Source organism: Leptopilina boulardi, unplaced genomic scaffold (genome assembly GCF_019393585.1).
Source record: "Leptopilina boulardi isolate dan_hultmark-lab unplaced genomic scaffold, ZJU_Lbou_2.1 LbouV2_248, whole genome shotgun sequence".
Lineage (NCBI taxonomy): Eukaryota > Metazoa > Arthropoda > Insecta > Hymenoptera > Figitidae > Leptopilina > Leptopilina boulardi.
In genome coordinates, this window is record NW_026137805.1 from 1,433,665 (window position 1) to 1,459,530 (window position 25,866).

The 25,866-nt window shown below is 28.7% G+C and overlaps 4 protein-coding genes across 5 annotated transcripts; 2 read left to right on the forward strand and 2 right to left on the reverse strand.

Moving 5' to 3' along the window:
• Positions 1 to 16: 16 nt before the first annotated feature.
• LOC127280553 (cytochrome b-c1 complex subunit 6, mitochondrial-like) lies at positions 17 to 1,289 on the reverse strand. Its single transcript, XM_051303607.1, has 2 exons — positions 1,058 to 1,289; positions 17 to 278 (listed from the first exon to the last, which is right to left on the reverse strand). Exons 1-2 carry the CDS (start codon positions 1,154 to 1,156, stop codon positions 105 to 107), a joined length of 273 nt encoding a protein of 90 aa, XP_051159564.1. The 5' UTR covers positions 1,157 to 1,289; the 3' UTR covers positions 17 to 104.
• Positions 1,290 to 1,689: 400 nt separating this feature from the next.
• Positions 1,690 to 11,692, forward strand: LOC127280546 (histone-lysine N-methyltransferase SETD1). 2 transcript variants are annotated; one of them, XM_051303598.1, is made up of 8 exons: positions 1,690 to 2,423; positions 3,704 to 5,807; positions 7,414 to 7,716; positions 7,808 to 8,131; positions 8,194 to 9,678; positions 10,439 to 10,660; positions 10,788 to 11,045; positions 11,212 to 11,692. In XM_051303598.1, the coding sequence occupies exons 2-8, from the start codon at positions 3,873 to 3,875 to the stop codon at positions 11,383 to 11,385; spliced, it is 4,701 nt and encodes a 1,566-aa protein (XP_051159555.1). In that variant the 5' UTR covers positions 1,690 to 2,423; positions 3,704 to 3,872; the 3' UTR covers positions 11,386 to 11,692. The 2 variants fall into 2 exon arrangements, with proteins under 2 accessions (XP_051159555.1, XP_051159556.1); XM_051303599.1 differs by having other exon boundaries at positions 1,690 to 2,406.
• Positions 11,693 to 12,425: 733 nt separating this feature from the next.
• Positions 12,426 to 13,838, reverse strand: LOC127280554 (mediator of RNA polymerase II transcription subunit 21). The gene is made up of 3 exons (XM_051303608.1): positions 13,641 to 13,838; positions 13,272 to 13,383; positions 12,426 to 12,947 (listed from the first exon to the last, which is right to left on the reverse strand). Exons 1-3 carry the CDS (start codon positions 13,680 to 13,682, stop codon positions 12,559 to 12,561), a joined length of 543 nt encoding a protein of 180 aa, XP_051159565.1. The 5' UTR covers positions 13,683 to 13,838; the 3' UTR covers positions 12,426 to 12,558.
• A 324-nt stretch (positions 13,839 to 14,162) lies between these two features.
• Positions 14,163 to 18,780, forward strand: LOC127280555 (tuftelin-interacting protein 11). The gene is made up of 7 exons (XM_051303609.1): positions 14,163 to 14,435; positions 14,990 to 15,227; positions 15,300 to 15,480; positions 15,554 to 16,515; positions 17,345 to 17,541; positions 17,701 to 18,284; positions 18,357 to 18,780. The coding sequence occupies exons 1-7, from the start codon at positions 14,327 to 14,329 to the stop codon at positions 18,603 to 18,605; spliced, it is 2,520 nt and encodes an 839-aa protein (XP_051159566.1). The 5' UTR covers positions 14,163 to 14,326; the 3' UTR covers positions 18,606 to 18,780.
• Positions 18,781 to 25,866: the final 7,086 nt, after the last annotated feature.

Here is a 25,866-nt window from a genome sequence, read left to right on the forward strand (position 1 = left end):
TTAAAACATTGCCGTCTCCTTTTTTTTTGGTAGATTTAAACTAATTTTATGATTTTACATGCGAATGAGAATTTTAATGTATATAATGTTTAAAAAAAAAAGAATTATTTTAATTTGCTAAAAAGAGTTTTTGACACGCAATGATCAACACATTGGACTAAATCAACTAATTCCTCCATACAAGTTTCTTCAGTATTCTTGCGGGAATTCACTCGATCGTTGCATGTAGTTAATCGATCTTGTAATTCTCTGCATTTTTTTTGTTGACTACAAGTCTCCTGTAAAAAAATATATTTAAATTATTTTTAATATTAAAACAATTGAATTTATCTTCAATTAAATAAAATTGAAATTATTTTTAAATATATATTTAATCAAATTATTTGAAACTAATTTCAAAATATTGAATTAAATAATTGAAATTAATTTTCATTAAATTAATTAATGTAATTTATTTAATAAAATTAATTGTATTTATTTTTTTTTTTAAATATTTAATCAAATATTTTTGAAATTTAAAAAATATAATGAAATAATTGAAATTATCTTAAAATTATTAATAATTAAAAATATATGAAAAAATAAACTAAAATTAATATATTTAGTCAAACCATAATTAATTTACCATAATAATTACGATTAAAATTATTTATCTATAATTATTTAATTAATTTAAAACGAAAAATTCTTTATTCAAAAAAACATAACCTCAAATTTTCAATATACGAATATAAAATCGCCATAAATATCGATTTTACTGCAAACTTGAAATTAATAATTAAAACTAATTTCAGAAATAACGAAAAAAGAAAAGAAAATAAAATATAATAAACTATCAAATGTAAATTGTTTTTTACAATTTGTACATCAGAGACGGAAAAATAACCTAAATTTTTCCAAACGATTATATATTTATTGATGAAATAATAAAATAAAAAAAACATCTAAAAATTAAAAAAAAAAATGAAAAATAAATTTGATATTTGTCTAAAATATAAATATATATTTACAATAATTTATGTTTTTTTTTTTAAAGTTATATAATTTTTTGACTTACACGAAGAACTTTCTGGGGATCGACGAGTTCATCATCATCACCTTCGTCAGCTTTTACAACTGGTATAATTCTATCGAAGAAATTTTGAATAAACGCCATTTTAAAGAGTGGAATAATAATACAATTATTTTATTTATTGTGAAAAATTCACCGGAGATATTCTTCAAATTTAATAGAAGAAAAAATTTCACTTGCACACTAGCAGACGAATTTTTATATGCGTGTGCGCAACCACTTGAGTCAAATATATTTTCATGCCCTCTTTATATTTTGTACATAATTTCTTAAAAAAAATTGTGTTTTTAAAAATTTTTTAATAAATAAAATTATATTGAAAGAAAAAGAATAATTTATCTGTTTTCTTTTTTTCTTTAGTGTAATTTGAAGAAAAAAATTCAAAATCTCCCGCTATTATCAAAGCAGACGACACTGTCTTGTTAACCCTCGATTCTGATTGGTTGAAAGAAAATGAATTTCTTCATCAATTGACAAATCAACTATCAATCAAAATGTAATTGTCATTTTTTTTTCTTCTTTAATTTAATTTTTAATTAATACACACAAATGAAATATGGCAAATTTCATGAAAATTTGTTCAACATGTCATGCCGGTAATTTAAGAATATCATTTTTTCTAATAGAAGGTGAAATATACTTTTACGAGAACAAAAAGAAATTAGTTTCCAAATGAATTTCTCCTATGGTTTCCGTACACATACAAATTTATTTAATTAATTAAGAGAACTTTCACGAAATTACGATAAATTAATAATGTATGGAAATTTTTTATTTTTATTTCATTTAAAACATATTTTTGGGGGGATTTTATTTTTCGAAAAAACAGGCGCGGAAAAATTCATGGGATTTATATATTATAACAAGAATGGCGTCATCGTGAAATAGTAGTGTGTTCACTTTTTTTCTTTCTAAATTACGCGGATAATTAAAACTTGGATGGTGAAAATGTTTCATTTATTGTGTGTGTTTAGATGATTAAATATTAGTAGTGACGACGAGAATATTCTCAAAAACCTTTGGAAAATCTCTTGTTGATTAATAGATGGTTTTTCATCCACAGTGCGTGTGTTTTTTTTTTTTTCTTAGACGAGACATACGACGATTCGTGTGTTGGTGGTTTTTATGCGCTGGCGTGTGTGTTGAAGGGCAGCTGCGATTATAAAAAAAAAGATTCCCGACTTTTCGTGAAATTAAAACATTGAGAAAAAAAAGGGCAAAGTGATTATCATTAACATAGAGAGGAAAAATTCATTACAACAAGTGAATATAAAAAATAATAGAAACTGTGTAAAGGAAATCGAGAAAATCGAAAGCAGACAAGAGAAACATTCGTAACTATAAAAATCAAGTTCGATATTTATCAATCATTTTTTATTATATATATATATGTATATATTAATATAACAAATAAATGTTTAATTTTATTTTTATTTATTTATCATTAAGAAGTAGATTTCCAAATGAATATGTTCGAAAATCTTGAAAAAAATAATAAAACGAGAGTAATAAGTTTAAAAAAAAAATTCACATATTTTGAGGTTATGTTCTTTACACATTATTATCTTTTTTAGTTGTCAAAAATCATTAAATCGGGTAAAAAAAAAGTTCATTACAATAACAGGTTTAATTTTTTTTTTGTTCTTTTGGAATTTAATATAAATAGAGATTGGATTTTTCATTTTTGTTGTTATTTTCCGGATGTAGACAATTTATACATTTATGTTATTATTATCAATAAGGGGATAATTAATTTTTCATTTCATAGATATTATTTTTATATTAGAAATAAATTTTCTATTTGTTTAAATGAATGTTATTTTTTGTTAAAAAAAAGAATCAAAAATAGTATTTTACTTTTTAAATTAACATTTGTTATACAACATTGTTTGAATATTGTTTATAGTGATTTGTTTTTTATTAGCTGTTAAACAATAAAGTTACAAGTAAATTTTGTGAGTTTTTTTTTTTAATGCAAAAATTGCTCGAGAATTTTATTGAAAATTAATGGATTTTTATGCTATACGTATATATATATATATTTAATGAACGAAATAACCTCAAAATATTGAATGATGTAAACATCAAATTTTCGCAGATTTGTGATGATTTTCGAAAAAATTGTCATTGTTTTCTTTTTTTTATTGTTAGTTTAAAGGTTTATTTTTACATTTTTTGAGAAAATTTTGAAATTTTTTTGGTTTTACAATTTCGAATGTTTTTGATGATTTAATATTTGAGATTTTTTTTTTATTCACTGTTTTTGTTTATTATATTTTTTACTTTAAATCAAAAATTCTTTTAAATATTTCATTTCATATGAATTGATGTTCGAAAAACTTTTTCTGAATTTATTTTCATAATTTTGCCATTCAAAGTTGAATTAGAATAATTTCCACAAAATTAACCTTGAAAATTTCATTTTTTACCGTTGAATTCAATTTAGAAATTTTGTCTAAGAATTATTATTCTTAATTATTTAATTAATATTCGAATAATTAGTAATTATTTTTTTTTATAATAATAGTTTAATTATTTAAATTATATTAAAACAAAAAAAATTATGTAAAATATTTGAAAAAGTTTTCATCATTTTCAGTTATAAAAAATACATTATTTTTATGTTTTCAGCATTTTTCAAGACTGGCCAACGATTCAAAAAAAAAAAAAAGACAATAAATATTAATTGACGATTTAAATGGTGTTCAATAATTAATATTTGAATATAAATAAAAATAAAAAGAGAAAAGACTGGAAAAAGTCTGAATTTATTTAAATGAATGGATGATGCTTGGAGGCAATGAACGGTATGGAGAGACATGGACATGGACATGGTCATGGACATGGACATGGTCACGGACATGGACATGGGCACTCGCATTCACATCATCATCATCATCACCATCATCATCATCATTCCCATAGTAATTCATCATCGTCGTCGTCACAAAATTCATCGAGTCATACCTCAAAGCACAATCATGGACAAATATCACATGCATCGAAAGAAATTTCGAGCAATCAACAACATCATCAACAGCAACAACAACAACCACCACCACCATCATCATCGCAGCAACAGCAACAATCACAGCCACCACAATCTCAACAACAATTATCTCCAAAACCTCGTAATTATAAACTATTAGTTGATCCCTTTCTTGTGAAAGGTGCACAAAAATTATATCGTTACGATGGCATTATACCCGGTGATCCAACACAACCAATTGTTCAACCACGTGATCCACGTTCACAATTAACAAGAATATGGACACGTCTTGAACAACTTGATTTACCCGTGCCAAGATTTAAAATCGATCAAAATTATTGTGGCGAACCACCGCCATTGGAAGTAACATTTTGTCATTTAAATGACAATATTGATCGTGCATTTCTCTCTGATATGGTACATAAATTTGGTACCATTGAAGAGCTTACAATTTATTATCATCCAGTGACAAATAAACATCTTGGCATTGCACGTGTTGTTTTTGAAAGTACAAAAGCATCAAAAGCATGTGTTGAAAAATTAAATAACACCTCAGTAATGGGTAAAGTATTACGTGTATTTCTCGATGCATTTGGTGAGGAATGTAAAAAAATTTACGACGAAATGACAATTGAAAAACGTGTTGAAGTTAAAGAAGTAATAATGAAAGTTGATGTCGAACAGGAGAAGCCATCGCCTATTTTGGAAAAAATTGTACCGCCAGTGAGTGATAAAAAACAACAACAAACAACAACGTCAACATCGTCATCGACAATTGGAATGGAAAATAAACGCGATTACATTGAAACACCACGTTATGGTAAATATCGTGATTATCCAACACCAACTGGTGGTAGCAGTACTGCTGGTAGTGATCTTGGCTATGCAACAGCATCAAGTGAATTAAATTATTCAGGCACTTATTCACAAAATTCAACACCGGCAAATTATGATTATTTTTACGGTGGTTTTCATCATCCTCATCATCATCCACCACCACCGCCTCATCATCATCATCATCCAAATAGTTATTTACCAAATGTTGCCGCACAATCGCCAAATTTAAATTCAACTATGTGGTGGAATCATCAGAATTCAATGGCAACGCCTGTTTGGACACCACAACAGCAACATCATCTTGATAGTCCAAATTTACAACTCAATAAACCTCCACCAATTACAACATTGACAACAACAACGACAACCGTTGCGGTGACAACAACATCAACAAAACAACAATTTACGCCTAAAAAAGAGAAGGACATGCAAAATACACCGAAAACAACGCCACGTGATTCACCAATTGAAAGTGGAAGAAAAACACTTGATTTAGATACAAGAATTGCCATGTTATTAAAGGATAAAGCAGGTGGTATGGCACCGCCATTTTTACAATTTGGTAGCGATTCAGAGGATGAAAAAAAATCATTACCAGATGAGGAATTATTATCAACACCGCCAAGTCCATTTTTAACTGGTGATATTTATAAAGCACATCATGAAAAGGCTGTGGAAAAATTAAAGGAGAGACGAAAAATACGTGAGAATAATATTCATCCATTTCCAGTTGATGAAGAACTTGGTAGTGTTATTAGTTCGAGTGAAGATGAGGCATTATTGGATATTTATAGTCCAGCTGTTGATGACAATGACGATCGGCGTAAGGAATCTCAAGCTGTTGTATCACTTGACGATGATCGAATGTCATTGAGTCCATTGAGTTCCGGTGATGAGAAAATTGAAGAAGTGAGTTTTCTTTTTATATTTCCTTTTGTAATTAAATATAAAGTCACATTTCACAGATTTTCTAAACAACAATTTTTGATAAAATAAAAAATTATCAATCATTAAATTAGGACATACTAAATTCAATTTTAAAAAAATAATTTTTTAGCCAATGCAACAATTTCTGATAAAAATGACAATTATCGATAATTAAATTAGATCCTGGAATCATTAAAATAGAATTTTTTTTAAAAATGCGTCATTAAAATTTTAAATATTTACAAAATTTGGAATATCATCAGGCCTCGGATTATACAACTTTTTCGAATTTTTTTTCCATTTTTTTTTGTTACAAAATTTTTATAAACAAAATACGTCTTTTTTAGTATACAATGCAGATCTTCTTTATTTCAATTGTTTTTAACAAATTTTTTTTTAACTAAAATTTATCTCTAAATTAATTATTTTTAATAATTTTAATGAAATTCTTCACAAATTCAATTATCTTAAATTATTTTTTCAATTAAATTTTTTTTATGAAATTCAACAATTGTTTACAATTTAAAAAAAAAAATAATAATCAGCAAATAAAATTACTAAACATTTCAATTTAAAAAACTTCTTAAAATTTAATTATTTTTAAAATTTTCCATTCAAAAACTTTTTAAAAATTTAATAATTTCATTTAAATAATTCTTTAATTTTTAATAAATTCTTCAACAATAGAAATCACTCAAAAAAATTTCAATTCAAAATCACTTGAATTCAATTATTTTCAAAAATTTCAATTTAAAACCTTTTAAAATTTAATTATTTCTCAAAATGTCAACTCTTCCAAAATTTAATGATTTTTTTGTAATATTTTTCAAAAATTTAATTATTTGAAAGTATTTTTCAATTAAAAACTTTTGAAATTTAATTTTTGTTTGTAATTTCTAATAAATTTTTCATCAACAAAAATTTCAATTAAAAATTACTTGAAGTTCAATTTATTTTTAAAAATCTGAATTGTAATTTTTTGAACATTCAGTTAGGTACTTTTAAAAAATGTTATCTAAAATTATTTGATTAATTTTCAATTCTGTAAAATTTAATTATTGTTTGAAAATTAACAAAATTCTTTGAATATTTAATTATTTTAAAAAATTTCAACTATAACTCTTCCAAAATTCAATTATTTTTAATAATTTTAATATATTTTTTTTTAAATTCAAAGAAATATTAAAATGGATTTAATATCTAATATCATTATTTATTTAAAGTAAAATATTTATTATCTAATTAAAATTTTTAAAAAATCTACTTTTTCTACTTTTTTTTGTAATGTAAATCGACTAAAACGATTTTTTTTGCGCCTTACAATCAATCCGAGGCCTGTTATTACTATATTTTTATCTAAAAAGAATATTTCTTTATAATTTTTTGATCAATAAACATTACAAAAGAACAATTTTTGATGTATTAAAAAATTATCAATAAATTAAATTAATGCCCGGATTCACTGAAATCGAAATTTTTGAAAAAAAAATTAATCTAATTAATTTTTTTCTATTGTCTAAACTTTTTATCATTTTTTATGCTAATTGTTATAAAATTAATTTTAATAAAATTTGATTTCAATAAACAGATTGGATTTCAAGTGATAGCGCATAATCCACCGGTAAATCAACTCTATACGGGTCCAGGTTATCCTGGAGCTTTAGCACATCCACATTATCCACATCCAGTGAGTGATATGTACGGATGGCCACGTCCCGCGCATTATCCATATCCATATGGAGCTCCGTACCTGCCAAATAGTTATCAACCTCCAAATAATTCCTTCCAAGGTGGAATTCACAATAATACACAAGGAACAAATTATTTCCCCTCACTTCAATCGAGACTACAAGCAATGACTAATTTTAATACTTATAAAGATAATCCTCAGGTAAGATTTTTTTCTCTTTAATTAAAAAATTGAAAATTAAATTCAATTTCAAATTTTATTAATAATAATTATTATTATTTTCTTTATGTAGGGTCCCACAATTAATGGGGTTTTAAATAAAGTTGTTAATGAATTGAAGCAAATTTTGAAAAAGGACTTTAATAAAAAAATGGTTGAGAATACGGCGTTTAAATTGTTTGAAGAATGGTGGGATGAAAAGAAAATGGAGACAAATGAAAAAAGTCAAACTACATTTGAGGAGAATAATGTTACAAATAATGTGATTAATAAAGAAGAAAATCATAAACCAGAAGGACTTAGTTCGTTAATAGAGCAAGCAACGCCACTTGGTTTTAATTACGATGGATTTGGATTGGGAATTCGTGCCAGTATGCCTAAAATGCCATCGTTTAGGGTAAATATCTTTTTTTTATTTCCTGGGGGTTTTTTTTTTCTAAACTATTTTCCTTTTTGCAGCGAAAAATTAAGCCACCGAGTCCAGTACCACAGGATGAGGATAGTCGACTATCAGATCGTCTTGGCACTGAATTAATTGAAAGTGATAGCGATTTAGATTTACCAGCAGTACAGAAAACAAAAAGGCCACTCGAGAGTCTTCCCAGTGGATCAACATCATCATCAACATCATCGGCTGGAAGTTCAAGTGATGATACAAGTAGCAGTGAATCATCGAGTGAGAATTCCGATGATGAAGAAGAGGAATTTACATACGATCCACGTCCTCTTGCATCGGCTAGTGAAAATACTGAAATTCTCATGGAACTCGCGATACAACGATCACTTGATTGTGCAACACCACCGGGACGACAAACACCATTACCAGATTTAATAATTCCAACGCAAGACAATGAATTACCAGAAATGTGTAACGATGCTAGTCCTTTATCATCGCCTACTTATCAACAACAACAACACGATGAAACCAAAGAGGAAAATGAAATGAAAACAATTGACGACAATAATAGCGAAATGAAAATTATTATCGAGAGACAAAAAACACCGGAAATTAATGCCGATAATAAAAAGACTGAGAATTTATGGTTAAATCAAGAGCCACGCGATATTGAAAGAATGGAAAGTTCAGCTGCCGAGGCATTAATGACATTAGCTGGTCAAGATAATATAATAAGGCACAAAAGTCCAGGACCAATTGAAGCAAATATTATACGAAGTTTGGAAATATTGTCAAATAAATATATTAATGATGTGCCAATACTTCAAGAATCGGAGAAAATTGAAATGTTTAGCGAAATACCAACAACTGATTCTGAGGAGGAGAGTTTGGAAATTCGACGATTACGATTCCAAGCTGAGGCTAATTTACGTCTAAATGGTGAAAATTATCCCGATGGTGATAGTGGTTTGCGGCCATTAGTATTTGCTGAACATTCATATTCTTTGCTGCCTGCAAAACCTGTTGTTGAAGAAAAATCAACAATTATTGAAAGTGAAGTTACACCAACATTACCAACGACAATTAAGGCAAAACCAGCGAAATTAGATAAGAGAAAAGAAAAAGCTGAGAAACGAAAGAATAATAAAATTTCAAAACTTCATATACAAAATCATGAACGAGAAAAGGAGAATATTATTGAAATGGAAAATCGTAAGAATATTTATGAGATTCCAAAATTACCACAACCGGAAGTTACCTATAAGGAGAGGGATCTCATGTCGGAAATGAGTATATTATATCAATTCTTAACGCGAGGTATTGATGCTGAGGATGTGGAATATTTGAGAAGAAGTTACGAAGCCTTGTTGGCTGATGATGCTCAAGGTTATTGGCTTAATGATACACATTGGGTGGATCATCCGCCTACTGATGTTCCTAGTCCTGCGAAAAGAAGAAAAAGAGATGACCTCAGGTTACATGCCACTGGTTGTGCAAGAACGGAGGGTTATTATAAAGTTGACATTCGCGAGAAATTGAAGCATAAAGTAAGTATATTTATTTTATTACTTTCTTTTAAAAAAGCAAGATTAATTAATTTTTTTTTTATTTTTATAGTCTACTTCTTTTTTTCTAATTAAATTTTTATTTTACAGTGTGTGCATCGTGAACAAAAGTTTTCTTTGAAAACCTCAAAAGACAATTACTATTAAGTATTAATTATAAAAATTTTAACTACTTTTAATTTATTAATATTAAAAAAGACTTCGGTCGAGATATTCAAGTTTTTTTTTTATTAATTTCTTGTCGGTACCGAGCTATCTTTAGGAATAAAATAAAATTGTACATTTAAAATTTTATTTTAGTCCTAAAGAAACGTCGATATAAAAATTTATTTCTTTTTTGTCTTTTTTTAACTTGTAGTCTGTCGGAAAGTCTAAATTTTGGCTTTTTTGATGGATTTAAACGTGGGCAGGCTGAAGGTTAAAATTAATAAATATATCTCGATCGAAAACCCTTTTTTCAATTATTGATAAAATTTAAACGGTTGCTAAATTCAATTTAGCTTTTAATTTAAATTAACGAACTTTTTGTTATGAACTAGTTAAATTTTACCAATAAATTAGTGAAAATGGTTTTCCTATACTTATTTAGTAGAATTTAACTATTTCTTAGTTCTAAAAGCAGTTTCCTATTGGTATTAGTTAAAAATTTTATTAATTTAAATTTAGAGAACAGTAAGGTATTATTTTAGAAACAGTAGAAACCTAGGACGGTACAGATGTAATTTTTTTTTTATTATTGCAGCATCATTACGCTCAAAGTATTCAAAGAAGTAATGATGTAGAGGAAAGTGGCGGTCCATACGCGGGAGGTGATGGACTCGCGAATGGTCCTAAGGCAAATTCAAAAACCCTCACCGGTAAAATGCAAGCATTGTCAAGAGAAGCGAGAAGCAATCAACGTCGTCTTCTTACTGCTTTTGGTATCGATACAGACAGTGATCTTCTTAAGTTTAATCAATTGAAGGTAAATTTAACATTTTTTTTTTATTCTCTTAATGTCTAATTAAAGGAAAAGGCTTTTTTAAAATTACAATCATCATAGAAAATTGTATAAAATAAGAAAATTTGAAAAATCTAATTTTTTTAATCAGTTCCGAAAGAAGCAATTGAAATTTGCAAAATCGGGAATTCACGATTGGGGCTTATTTGCAATGGAACCAATTGCCGCCGACGAAATGGTGATAGAATACGTTGGACAAATGGTGAGGCCTGTTGTCGCCGATTTACGTGAGTCACAATACGAGGCAACTGGAATCGGAAGTTCGTACCTTTTCAGAATCGACTTGGATACAATTATTGACGCGACCAAATGCGGAAATCTCGCTCGGTTCATTAACCATAGTTGTAATGTAAGTATTATTTTTTTTATTTTCATTTTTTTTACCCTCTCGGGTATCTATTTGTGAATAATAATTAAAGAAGTTTTCGAAATTATTTGATGGAAAATAAAATTGGAAACAAAATTTTTAATTATTTGGAAATATATAGAATTAATTATGAATTTTTGTTTTTCAGCCGAATTGTTATGCTAAAGTGATCACAATAGAGAGTCAAAAGAAAATAGTTATTTACAGTAAACAACCAATTGGGGTTAATGAGGAAATTACGTATGATTATAAATTTCCATTGGAAGACGATAAAATTCCCTGCCTATGTGGAGCTCCTCAATGTCGTGGAACTCTCAATTAAAAAAAAAAACACACACAAAAAACAAAAAAACAAAAAAAGGAAAACAAAAAAAAAAAAAGAAAAGTGTTCGTCAGCTTCATTGTTCATTTCATATATATATTATATATATATTTTTTTCTTTATTACTATATTTTTCATCGTACCCTTTACCCGTTGCTCATATTTTTGTAAATACGCCCCTTCTCCCCTTTCTGCCCTCTCTTACCCCCCTCTGAAATATTACTTTTGTGTAAAACATTTTATAAAAAAAAAAAATTGCAACTCTACAGTTGAAAATAAATATTTTTTTTTCTTGGTTTTTTTTTAATTTTTTTTTTTTTGTTTTTTTCATATACTATTATTATATAAAAGTTTATGGGACGTTAATGTCTTATATTTATGTTTTATCAGTTTCAAGTCTCTAGATTTTACTATTTAAAATGAGAAGTGAAATTAAAATTAAAAAAGAATAAAAGTGAAACATTTGTAATTAATATAGAAAAAAAAAAACATTGCTTTTTGTATACAAACTTGACAGAATCGTTTTTTAATTAAAAAAAAAAAAAAAAAAACAAAAAACAGAAAAATAATTTTTATCTCGTTTTCTTATTTTTAAATTGATTTTTAGTGGTAAATTTTTTCTAAATTTTATTTGCATTTTGAAAATGAAAAAATCGATTTTTTCTTTTATTTCAATTTAATTGAATCGTTCCAATTTTATGTTTTTTTAAAAAAAATATTTCTTCAATGATTTAAAAATTTATTTTTAATATTTAAATCATTGCTTGATAATTTTAATAATTTGACTAAATTGAAGATTTAATTTAAATGATTCAATAATAATTGAAGATATTTTTAATTCAAATTTAAAAGATGATTTTTATTTTTTTATTTTGCAAATTTAAATTATTTGATTGAATAATAATTGAAGATTTATGGAAAATTTGAAAATAATTTCTAATTCAATAATTTTTGAGATAATTTCAATTATTTTTCAATTTAATTAATTAAATTTATGAATTATTAATTTTTAATTAATTTAGTTAAATTTGATTTTTTTTTCTTAAATATTTATTTCGAATAATATTAAATATTTATTATATATACACATTAAATGGTAGATGATTCGTTTTTTTTTGTCAATGAAATGAACATTTGAATTGTAAAAAAAAATTTTTTTTTTTCGTGTAATTTCTATTGACTGATAGAACTTGGCGATGGATCTGGTAATTGATGACTATTACTTGATGGCGCACTATTAGTAACGAGATTCTCTTGTTTTATTGATGGTGTTGTTTCAAAATTGAGATTTGTATTAATTACAGCTGTTGCCAATGGATTTTGCATGTCAAGTTGACTTTGAGCAATATCTTGAAGTGCAGCTTGAATACGTGACAATAAAATTTCACCCTCACGTACAACTTCCTCGAGTTTTTCGCCCGCTTCTTGATTTTCTTTTTCAAGACGACTAAGACTTGCGACTTGTAATTCCTGTGATGATTCCTCACTTGGTAGACTATCAATTAATGTATCAATATCTTTTGCGCATTTTGCAATTAACGTTGCAAATAATGCCGCGTAATCTAAAAATGGGAAAAAAAATATAAAAATTATTTACAATTTAAAATTTTAATATTTATATATGTAAATAATTTAATTAATTTCAGTAATCACGGTACATTTGTTCAAAAAATTAAAAATTTCGGTTAATTGAATTTTAAATAAATTTGAAACTTAATTAGAAATTTTGTTTAAAATTCCAATAGTTTGAAATTTAAATGAATTAAAAATTTTTTGACAAAGTTTAAAAATGAGAATAATTTTAAAATATCAATTTGAAATTTGAAAAATGCAATTTAGAAAAAAAAATGTTCGAAAAATATATATAGATTTTCGTGGAGACAAACCTTCTTGCGGTTGATTTGGTTGCGGAGTTCCAACACGATCGAAACCAGGAAATTTACTGGGAGTGGAATATTGTTGTAAAATTCCAATACTATTACAAAAATGTTCAGCTTGCTAGAAAAAAAAACATTAAATAACAATAATTTATTAATTTACAATTACACTATTTAAAAATTCGAGCTACGTAAAGATCATATTTTGAGGTTAGGTTCATGTGAAAAATTCATCATATTTAGGGTTAATGAGAAAATAATTTTATTTAAATATTATAAAATTAAATTTATATATGAAAAATAAAGAAACAATGGAGAAACAATAAATAATTATAAAAACGGTAAAAATTGTTCTTAATTCTGTGTGAAAAAACATACCTGATTTATCATATCTTGCAATTGTGTCAGTCGATCTGCCATTGTAACAATAATTGTAAATATAAGGCGATAATATTTAAAATTATTTCTAATTATGAAAAGAGAATTAAATATACTTTTAAAATTAATTGTTGGGAATATTTTCTCTTGTCACTGCTTGACACTTGTCAGTTTTGACACTATGGCTTTATTTTTTTTTTATTTACCACTCTTAGAGAAATCTACATTATCTTATGAAGAAGAAGAAAAATTCCCTATTATTTTATCACAGCAATATTCCAAAACATAATAACATAATTATTATTACATTATTATTTTTTGGAATATAGTTTTAAAAAAAAATCTATAAACTATTTCGTACTACTTTAATAAATAATTTATCTTCTAAATTAATTTTTTTTCTACTTTTACGATTAAAGATTTGAATTTTGCCGAGTCGCTTGTAATCAGTGTCACCAATCGAAAGCAGTAAAAGTTTTAGAACTAAAAAAAAAATCCCTATAGAACGAAAAGAAACGTAAATAGCAAACATAACCTAATATTTTGAAGTGTCAAAACTTGTCTCGCGCGTTCAATGTAATTTTTCTGCAAAGAAAACAATTTCTCAGTTTTGTTGAAAAGTATTTATAGGTAAAAACTTTAAAAACTAGTGCAGTTTAAAAAAAAAAACAGTGCAAAATACAAAAATGTCTGAAGATGAAATGGAAAGCTTTGAAATTACCGACTATGATCTCGACAATGAATTTAACACAAATCGGTTTCGACGAAAACTTACAAAAAAACAACAAATGCTTGGTAAAGTATTATTTATTTTTTATATTTGCTTTTTTGTTAAAAATGTTTTTTATTGTTGAACTACGGGTTATAATTTTAATTTTCCAACACGTAAATAATTTAACATAAAATAGTACTTTTGCAATTGAAAAATAAAGTTACTATGTTTATAATTTTAAATATTTTTATTTAAATTAAATTATTTTTTTAATTAATTATTTATTTTATTTAAATTATTTATTTTTAAATTTCTAATACATACAAATTTTAAAATTTTAATTAATTCTCAAATTCAGTTGAGTCAGATTTGAACCAAATTTTAATTAATTGTGAATAGGAGGAAAGGGACCTTAGAAGCAAACATTTATAGGTTATGTTTTGAAATTTTAAATTGAAAATATACAAAAATTTTCAGTTATTTCAGTTTTAGAAAAATAAAAATAAACTTTTAGTTCAAGTAAATCTGTCGTAAACATAACCTATAATTCATTTGCTTCTAAGGTCCCTTTCTTAAGATTGCGTTACAATTAAAATTTTTCTATTTAAATTTTAATCGATTATTATTCATTTAAAAGGAATGTGGGCTGATGATAGTGATGAGGAGGAGGAAACAAGTAGACCGTCTTTTAGAGTTACGAAAAAAGTTCCAAAAAATTATACGGCACCAGTTAGTTTTGTTTCCGGTGGTATTCAACAAGCGGGAAAACCAAAGGAAGAAAAAAAGTCAAAAGACGATGACGAGGATGAAGACGACGATGATGAAACGGGCAGACCACGAAGAGGAGATGCTGATTATGTTCCAAATAGTTCCAGGTAAGCATATTTTTTTTAAATTAAAAAATATAAAATATAATTCTTATTATATTATTTTGTTTTTTTGTGCAGTGATTCGGAAAACGAAGGTCCCAGCAATATGAGATCACGTAAACAATTTTCATTGAATATAGAGGGTGAAATAGCTGGTTTAAGAAAGAAAAGAGCACCTCTTAATCCTGCATTAATAAAAACTGGCATGGGAAGCTGGGAGGTTCATACACGAGGAATTGGTGCAAAAATTTTACTACAGGTTCGTCTATATGAATTAATAAAAAAATAATTAATTGATATTAATAATAAAATATTAAAATTAAATTTTTCAGATGGGTTTTGAACCAGGCAAAGGTTTAGGCAAAAAATTACAAGGTATAAGCGCTCCAGTTGAGGCTCATTTACGTAAAGGACGCGGTGCTATTGGCGCGTATGGTCCAGAAAAATTGGCAAAAATCCCTGAGAAAAGGAAAGAAGAAATAATCAGTGACGAGACAACAAAAGAACAAAAGGGAAAAGTATCACATTGGCGTAAGAATGATGCGACGGCTAATAAGAAAAAAACAAAATACACTTATCGAAGTGTTGATCAAGTACTTGAGGATGGAAAATTGAGAATGAATCGAAAAATTCCCGTTTCAAATGAAATGAGCCGTGTTAAAGTTATCGATATGACTGGACCTGAGCAACGTGTCTTAAGTGGTTATCATGCAATTGGAAGTGGTCAACAACGTCCCGATGAAACTATCATGATTAGTGATAAAAAATCGAAAAGTAATTTTTCCGTACCCGAATTACAACATAATTTAAATCTTCTCGTTGATATGTGTGAACAGGATATTATACAAAATAATCGACGAAATGGAAGTCTTGGTGATCGATTAATTTCCCTTGAAGCCGAGAGAAATCGTACAATTAAAATTGCTGATCAACAGAAAAAATTGATTGACACATTGGATGATGTTTTACAAATTGTCAGTCGTTTAATGGATGATAGTAGTGAATTAACATTAACACAAACTGCCGAGGCATTTAAAAGTCTTCAGGATAAATATCATGAGGAATATAAACTCTATGAATTAAGTGAATTGGCTATTAGTTTAGTGTGTCCGAAAATTAAAGAATCATTGACAACATGGAATCCGTTAATGCAACCGAGACAATGGTTGGATTTATTTAAACAATGGAAGGATATATTGGAAATTGGAAAAACAACACTTCAATCGAATTCATTGCAACCGTACGATCAACTTGTGTGGAATGCATGGATGCCATCAATTAGAGGAGCCGTACTGTATGTTACTTTTATTTCATTCTTTTTAATAATGAATCGTTTATTTTTTTGCAGGTTAAATCCATTTCAAAGAAGAGAAAAAATAAAGTTTAAATTAGAATTTACAAAAGTGATTCGAATTTATTTTTTTAAAGAAGATTTAGGAATTAAAGGTACAAGATGGAATAAAAAATTTAGTGAACAATAAAGAAAATGGAAATGTAAAGTGGCTGTAAAAGCAGGTTGTTTTATATTAATGATGAATAATAAAATAAACAAAAATCAGTCAGAGAAGCAGGCACATAGAGCCTCCATTAAAGAGTTTCATGGCTGTTATATTAATTTTAATTACAAACCATTGTCGTGGTAACGATTGCTATAGTAACGCTTTCTATTTTAATGCATGCTATACTAACGCTTTTTATTTTAATGCATGCTGTACTAACGCCTGTTATTGTAACACTTGCTATGGTAACGTCTGTTATTGTAACGATTGCTATGGGCACCGATGTTATTGTAACATTTGCTATGGTAACGTCTGTTATCGTAACGCTTACCATAGTAACGGTTGCTATGGTAGATAAACTATAGTGTAAGACGGACTGACGGACGAACGGACATCAAAATCTCGCTTTAAAGGTTTTTGTTCTAGGTCACGAAACTAAAAAGTTTATTTTATATTAATAAATAATAAATACAAAATTTTTATTAAAACAATTTCAACGGCAGTTAAATTTGTATTTTTGAAATTAGTCTCTACTTAATTTGAAATGGATTTACCCAATAAAATATTTTAGGTAGACTTTTAAAATTTTGTTTTTAACATAAATTTATTTCGCTTTTTTTTAAGAGAATGGACGTGTAGACAACCGGATCCTCTAATTGATCTAATTGAAAATTGGATGCCTTTGCTACCAGTTTGGATTTTTGAGAATATTCTCGATTTATTGGTCCTTCCAAAACTCACTCTCGAAGTAGAAGAATGGAATCCATTAACGGACACGGTTCCAATTCACACTTGGATTCATCCTTGGCTTCAACTTTTACGTAAGTTTCTTTTATTATTTGCTCAAATTGTTTAATTTTTGATCCCACGTATTTTTGTAGGATTTTTATTTCTTTATTAAATTTCTAATTGATTTTTAATTATTGAAATACAATTTTATGAGAAATAATTAATAAAAAATAATTAATTTTGAATTATAGGTCACCGACTAGACAATTTAATTTATCCGATAATTCGACGTAAACTTGGATCGGCATTGGGCGGTTGGCATGCTTCAGATAGATCGGCACGATTAATGCTTGAGCCATGGGCGGAAGTTTTTGCGCCTGGCGATTTAGAAGCATTTTTGGTGAAAAATATTGTACCAAAATTGCAAATTGCATTAAGTGAACTTGTCATTAATCCACATCAACAAATTCTCGATCAATGGCATTGGGTTTATGAATGGAAAGAATTATTGCCAAAGCATACAATGATTGGATTACTTGATAAATTCTTTTTTCCCAAATGGTTACAAATTTTGGCACTTTGGCTTAATAGTTCACCGAATTATGATGAGATTACACATTGGTATTTGGGTTGGAAGGGAATGCTTAGTGAGAAATTACTCGCTGAACCAATAATTAGTGAATATTTCAAAAAGGCATTGGAAATGATGAATAGAGCAGTTTCTGTACCTCAAGGACTTCAACCAGGCGCTGTTGAACAAGTTTCATATTTGACAAGTTTGGAAAGAAGTCAACCTGTTCAGCAAATACCTTCTAATATTCAACCGAGAGTTGAGGTTTGTATATACATGTATATTTAAAATTATTTTTCCCGATTTCGAATTTTTATATTTATGTTTTTTTTTCAGAGTATCGCTGAAGCAATGAGAATTGTAAATCAAATTCCACATGGATTTAAAGATTTTGTACAAAAGAAATGTGAGGAACGTGGTGTTCTTTTTATGCCAATACCAAATAAATATCGAGAGGCAAAACAAGTCTATAAAGTAGGAAATTTACAGGCGTACATTGATGGAAAGGCACTTTTTGTTTGTCATGGTGGTACAAATTGGGTGCCAACAAATTTGAATACTCTACTTGACAAGTGTGATATGTAGAAAATGAAAAGAGAGATATTTGAATGTGTAAGAAATAAGTGTAGAAAAAAACAAATATTTTGTGTATTTATTATTCCGTTAGATAATTGGAGAATTATCATATTCAAAAAAGAACTATTGTTGAATTGAAGAGACGGGGGAGAAATAAAATCTACAAAAAAAAAAAAAAAAAAAATGGAAACTAATATTTGCCCTTGATTTTGTTTTATATCGAGGAAGAGGTTTAGAGACTAATCTTAAAGATTTGTTCGGTGTCCGTGTGTCTTTTATTGACCATTCCTGATGCTTATAACCAGTTGACGCGATGGAGCGCGTGTAGGCGCCCCTGGTTATCCCACTATACTAAGGTGCAGCTTTTAAAACTCCTCAATATGGAAAGTTGCACGCGATTCCTGAAGAGTTCTACCAATGGTGGTGGTGGTGGTAATCGTGAGTTGAGAATCAACCAACCGACGACGTTGTATCGTTGATACCACCTCACTTTTCTGGATAGCGTACTCCCGAGGTATACAAGAAGGACGGGTTCAGGACTGGTCCTGAAACGATGGACATCCTTCGCCTACGCAAACTTGCTACGATCTACGTTGTATATATTCGCGAGAAAATTTGCATCTGCTCTCGAAGCACTTGCCTAGTTACCGGTCCTTGTACTTCGATCCTATTTGCACCATGTTAACTTTTTTTTTATTTCCTTTAGCAATTCTTTAACTGATAACATTTTATCCTCTCCAGTTTATTTTAAATACATTTTATTCAATACAATACGTGAAATTTTAACCTGTGGTTTTCAAAAAAAAAAAAATTTCTTTGTATTTGTATATAAATCAAAGTACAAATTGCAAAGTGGACGCAAGAACAGATTTGTTTTTCAGAAAATGCGATCGCGCCCAAACATTCCAATCCCACGCGAATTAGTGTCCCTATATAAACCTCCATAAAACGACAAGTACATATATACAAGAAAGCTGGTGCGCCTAACGCGACGATGATTTAACGACTAACGCTTCTTAAATGAAAGGACACTCGTCCTTGCGCAACTACGGATTGATGTCTACATATTATTTGCAACTGACACCGTTCTTCGAGTTATTTTAACGCTTTATTCAATTCTTCTCTCTTATTGATTAGATTCTACTTCTCCATAAATCACTCCTCGCGATGAAAACAATTAGTATTCCTTGGCCTCTCGTGTGCTCTTCGTTTCTTCATTGTAACCTTAAATTGAAATCCTCTTTCTTCTTTGATCAAGGTTTCATTGAAATTAATTTTTTTTTTCAGGAAGATTTAGAAAGCAGAGATTCAAGATGGAAACAAAAATTTAGTGAATAATAAAGAAGATGGAAATGTGAAGTGGCTGTAATAGCAGGTTTGTTTTATATTAATGATGAATAATAAAATAAGTAATCTGTCAAGAGAAGCACCTACATTAAAGGATTTCGTGGTTGTTGTAATTACAAACCGTTGCAACTATTTACAATTACAAACTACCGTTATAGTAACCGTTTCTATGATAGATACTATTTACAATTGCCAAGGTAATGTAACTATTATGTTACTTTCTGTTTTTTTTATAACGCCCAACTTTTTTAAGATCGTTCAGATTTTATTTCAATTTACAAAAAAGCAAGTGATGACTTTTAAATAACTCGTATACATATATCGGATCGATGCGCATTAATATTGAAACTGCGGGATCTAACGGTCGGCTCTTTTGTAGTGTGTGCGAGGAGCGCCAAGGAATTATCCAAGTAATTAACTTGGCTAACTTGTCCGCTTAGTCTGGTAAAAATGACAAAACAAGTTGCGACGGTTTGAACCGGTGCAACCACGATCTATTTATAGAAATTATACTGAGAGTCAATATATATTAAATATACGGACTTTGGCTTTTAATCTTGCTATACGAATCGGTTATACATATATATGGGGACAAAAAATTAATCCCTCCATTAGTCGCATATTTGATCGTTATGCATGTTGATGTATCGACATATTACTAACTCTATATATGAAGTTTAATAAGTATCCAACTTTCCCGGATGCATATATATATATAGCAACTCTTTCAAAGCTTTATCCTAATATCTATTTGCCAACTTTTTAAATACCAAATGAGAGAGGTCCATTTATTTTCATCTCCGATAAATCTCTATTGCTCCTTATTTATGGATTTCATATTTACATATATACATACAATCCAATTTATAGTTATAATTTATATCGAATTTTCTAAATTTTTATATTCTTGACAGTAAAATGAAAGTTGATGGTATAATTTTCAATGCAAGAGATTGTTAGGCTTGATATCTTCTCTGGGTCCATCTATATTCTCTCTATATATTGATAGTAAATAGTGCATCCCTGCGTACAAAGATGATTATTCAGCCGGGAGACATTTATTGTCCTGCAATTCTCCAGCTAGAATGCAACATAAATGCAAGTCCCTTGAGTTACGAATCTCTACTCGACGCCCACACCGACAGTTTTAATGCCTTTGGTCTCACGTACATGTATATATTTTGCGCGCTCTGCAAGCAACCAAAGCTATACAATATTGAACATTGCGAATATTCCATCGATGAATCGCATTGCAACTGCAAACGAGTTTTCATTCAAGAGAAAAAGGCGTGCATATATTTCTATATATATATAAGATGATATTTCAAATCCTTGATTCTTTCTCTTTATATATATAGAGGATAAGCCATTAATTTAAAGCTTTTCTTTTTTATTTCTTCAAAAAGCGTAAATTACGAGTGTGTTTTAAGAGAAACATGCATCTTTAGAGGAATAATGCTTATAGAGAGTGTATGCTTTTAAAAAGAATTTTTTTTTTCATATAAGTTTATTCAAATTTATACATTTCTCAAGATTCGAGGACAATAAAGTGAAATGTATCAGATAGTAGCCCTTTTATGCTCTTTCGGAGAATTACAATCTCTTTAAATACAATTCATAATCGTGATATAAATATTGCGGAATAATTTGCTAAAGGAACGGATCTAATCGAATAGCTTCATTTGCATTTGTTTATTAAAATGGAAAATTGTCGAAATAGTTACTTTATAATTTATTATCACCCTTTTTATGACTATTATAAAAATAGTTTGCATTCTTTTTTTATTTCGATCACAAAACACAATTAGATTGATACTATATTTCTTTTATATATATATATATATCGATATGTTAAAGAATTTTAAAATTCGGATCGCTTGCCTGATTAATTTTTCGTTGAATTAAATTCATTTAATAATGATTCCACAAAGTCGTATCGTTAGGTAGAAGTCGATTAATTTTCAGTAAACCTGATTCCACAAGTCTTAAGAAGACTCGCTCGACTCTTTGACAGGCTGCACGAGCGAAGGAGTTTCTTTCATGTGGCGTTTACATCGAAAAGTCAAACGACGTCTGGCTCTTCTTCAGAGGCGACGCCTCCGATATTCCTTCGATTGCCATAGTGGGAATTTTTTTTTTTATTTTTCATAATACCTATATGGGTCGGAGTTGTCTTTAATGGCGCACATAATACGTGCGACTTCTTCTCTTGATTATAGAACGATACGCGTTCTTCTGCGGAAAGTCGGGAAAAGACCGGATGCACTGGCGGCACTGGTGCGCCGGTTTTTTTTTCAATTCAAAGAGAGTGGGGGGGGGGTTTCTTTTTTTTGCTAATAGCCACGGAAACCTGTTCATGAAGCTATTATGAAGCCATCCAGAAGGATTAATTGGAAATCTTGATAATTCTTTTGCACGCGGAGAATTAAGGTGCATCTCGACGCTAAATCCACATTCTTTTCATATATGGGCTATAGGCGCTTCAAGTTCATAGACTTTAATATTTTTCTCTTCGTATTTTTCAAAGAAATTATTTCTCTTATATATATATATATATATAAAATAAGATATAAAAATTATACTTCGTAAAGAAGTCTATAGACAAAAAACGATTCGATAAACCTCTTATGTACTGTATTAAAACTTTTATGACCTGTTATTTACGACTCAACTTCAGAAGCATGAAACATACAGTATTTCAAGTTTTAAATTTATCACTCATTGTTAACAGTGTTTTTCCATTATTCAAGATAGTGTATAATTTTTCATTTGATACAATCTTACGGAATCAAAATGACAATTATTTTGGAATTTAAATTTAAAAAAAAAAACCTTTTTTATATAGAGATCATTAGTGGTATAAGGGTGGCTTTTTTTTATTGTTCAAGTAATCCTAAAGTCCATGCGGGATATAATATTATGCATATGTATGTGCTTTATATTTATCTATATATATAAAGGGGCCTAACGGATAGACTCCGAGTCTGCCTTCTTTGCTCTCGATAGTTATTTTGCTTCTGTCTTATACTCGTATTATCTGAAAGGCCTCCCAGGATGCAACTACCACCATAATGCACTTTGCATGTGTCGTTGCATGTGCGCGAGCATAAAACCATGCTCGCGGGGCCCATACTCGTGAGGCAACGTCATTTGCATTTGTACGTGCGAATATAGATGTAACGACCTCACGAGGTGAGCGAGAACTCCTAAAGAGTACATGCGGATGTTCTTGAGGAAAAAAGAGAGAAAAAAAATTTTTTTTTATATAAGTAATGGCGAGAAGATTCCTTTGTTCTGGGCGCGATAGAGATGATGATCTGACGTAATAGATTTATTCTCTTATTTACAAGAAATATTTACTTATCTCACGATCCCATCCACGTATATTTTGTATATATGTGCTTTCTCTTTCTAGAATGAAAATATTTCCAAATATTTCTATATAGTTCATATTATTTATTATTCATCATTAATATAAAACAACCTTTTGTGAAAATTGTTTCACTTTTTTTTTTAACTTCCTTCATTGTTTTTTGTCAATTATTGTTATTTATTATTCATCATTAATATAAAACAACCTTTTGTGAAAACTGTTTCACTTCTTCTATCCTCCGAGGGCCGTATCTGAAAAAAAATTATATTTTGTAGAAAGTTTATTTTTTTGATATTAATTGTAATAATCCGAATTTTGCCATAAAAAAACCGGGTCCAATTAAAATTTCATATGTAAATTTATTCTTCAAATTCCACTTGGAAAGTTTATACCTTTCAGATTGAAAAGTGCTTGGTAATGAGGTTAAGTTTGAGTTCACAGGGATTAAACCCCTTGACACATTCGATGTTTGGCTGTCCCGTGGTCCATGTGAATTAGTCAGCTGCCGGCAATAAAACGAATTATGACAACATTACGACTTTTTTTTTGCGTGTCGAGTCGATGAGTCAGAGGAAAGAATTAAAAAAAAAAAAGAGTTTGAACGTATATGCGTGTACCTCGCGCAGACAACAGGTGTGAGTCGGAAGAGTGGTTCGAGTCGGGACAATCAGGTTCGAGAGAGTGCTGCTTGGATGGACGGACAGACCGACACGGGAAATAACATAAATTATCCGCGTCCCCCTAACCATTATTTTATTATACAAGACCGAGAGTGCGCCACCCCACTGAGAAAGTCTTCTTGATTACCTATAGTTGCACTTTCACGAATGCAGACCACAAACGTTAAACGTTGCATCCCTTCCGCACTATAGTATATATAAATTTTTTTTACCACACAGGTTTATTATAAATTCTCCATATTTTCTCTGTTCGCGGTTTAAAAATGATTTCAAAACTTGCTCCATTACTTCTTTTTTTTTATACGATAATTTCTGTACTTAAAGCTTAAATCCATTTAAAATGTTATCAATCGTATATAAATTTTTGGTGTTTTAACCTCAATTTCTTTTTAAACCATAAATTTGTTAGAGTATTTTTATTATTTCGATAGTATCGAAAAGAAGTTCTATTAGTCAAAATTCAATGAGATCGTTAAAATTGAACCACTTTTTGAAAATGAGGTGATGCTTCTTGCACTAAAAGCTTTTTGCGCATTAAAATCATTAAATCTGGTTAATGCTTGAGGAATTGTCATAAAAAAAGGCGGGAATGTGTGTATAAATGCGCATGTTTTATATATACATATATAAACATGCTCAGCCCTGGTAGATTGTAATTTCTCGGCGCGAGTGCAATTATTATCATTTACTCAGCACTAATATTACCTGACGTGGCAATAATTGTTATTCCTCAGCACGAAGGCAATTATTGCAAATTGATATAATGCAAAATTTTATTGCATATATATATTTTTTTTCTTACGGTATATTTTATGAGTGGTATAGGAAAACTGATTACTAAAGGGGGGAAAGGAAATTTATATTGCAAAAAATATTTGTTCAAAAATTGATGATGCCTGGGATATTGAGCAAAAATTGATTTTTTTTATATATATACATCTAAAGAGCAGCGAACTTGTTGCCTTTATAATGAAGGAGAAATATGTATACATAATGAATAATGACATCTGGTGAGCCAAGGCAGGGCAGTCTTGGTCCCACGCGGTCTCCTCGCGCATTAACATTGTATATATATATCTGTATAGGTCTTCACATATATTCTTAAAAAGACTCGGAAATTTCAGGGTCGTATTTTAATCACAAATAAACATTTAATCGTTCCTTTAATCGTGACGATAATAATAATAGTGAGTTTTTATTATTTTTATGTCATTTCAGCAAATGACTAAATTCGTTGTCTTAACTTCCCAACCCTGGTAGATTACTTTGAGTTTCTTACTTTCCGAACCCTGTAAATAGTAGTAGTAAAAGCAGTAGTAATAGTAATTATAATTATGTGAAAATAATAATAATAATATAAAAATGATAAATTATTGTTTTTAGCTATAACTTGAGTGTTCTTGAACTGTTTCCTCATAATCATGATCTTTTGCGTTCACGTAAGAGACTTTTTCCTCTTTAGAACAAATGTGACCCACATGGTCTTGAAGAGTCATCTTTTAATGGTTCACGAGTTCATTTCGTCCCACGCATTAGATACTGCGAAAGTGTATTTAGTCTCACACATCCTGTGTAAATTTTATTGATTGGTGAAACATGATGCTTATTAAAAATTAACACATTCATCGAGGTTATGAAAAGAATAATTAATTTAATATAAATAACTTCTATCAATTTTTTCTTTATTTTTAGATTATTTAAAGTAAATAATATTTTATGTAACTTGTCTTTTTTTTTATTTCAGATGCAGACATGGCGCAGAGAATATAATATAAGTGAAGCAGTTTTCACAAAAGGTGTTTTTGATATTAATGATGAATAATAAATAATATTAACGAAAAAAATAATTATGGAACAAAACCATAGAAAA

Bases quoted from the DNA above. Each gene is read 5' to 3' on its own strand.
- LOC127280553 (XM_051303607.1), bottom strand. From the start codon at position 1,156: ATGGCGTTTATTCAAAATTTCTTCGATAGAATTATACCAGTTGTAAAA. The intron at 279-1,057 runs GTAAGTCAAAAA...ATTTTTTTACAG, and splicing joins ATCCCCAGAAAGTTCTTCGT to GAGACTTGTAGTCAACAAAA.
- LOC127280546 (XM_051303598.1), top strand. From the start codon at position 3,873: ATGAACGGTATGGAGAGACATGGACATGGACATGGTCATGGACATGGA. The intron at 5,808-7,413 runs GTGAGTTTTCTT...TTCAATAAACAG, and splicing joins GTGATGAGAAAATTGAAGAA to ATTGGATTTCAAGTGATAGC. The intron at 10,661-10,787 runs GTAAATTTAACA...TTTTTTAATCAG, and splicing joins TTAAGTTTAATCAATTGAAG to TTCCGAAAGAAGCAATTGAA.
- LOC127280554 (XM_051303608.1), bottom strand. From the start codon at position 13,682: ATGGCAGATCGACTGACACAATTGCAAGATATGATAAATCAG. The intron at 13,384-13,640 runs GTATGTTTTTTC...TTTTTTTTCTAG, and splicing joins TGCAAGATATGATAAATCAG to CAAGCTGAACATTTTTGTAA. The intron at 12,948-13,271 runs GTTTGTCTCCAC...TCCCATTTTTAG, and splicing joins ACCAAATCAACCGCAAGAAG to ATTACGCGGCATTATTTGCA.
- LOC127280555 (XM_051303609.1), top strand. From the start codon at position 14,327: ATGTCTGAAGATGAAATGGAAAGCTTTGAAATTACCGACTATGATCTC. The intron at 16,516-17,344 runs GTATGTTACTTT...CTTTTTTTTAAG, and splicing joins TCAATTAGAGGAGCCGTACT to AGAATGGACGTGTAGACAAC. The intron at 17,542-17,700 runs GTAAGTTTCTTT...TTTGAATTATAG, and splicing joins TCCTTGGCTTCAACTTTTAC to GTCACCGACTAGACAATTTA.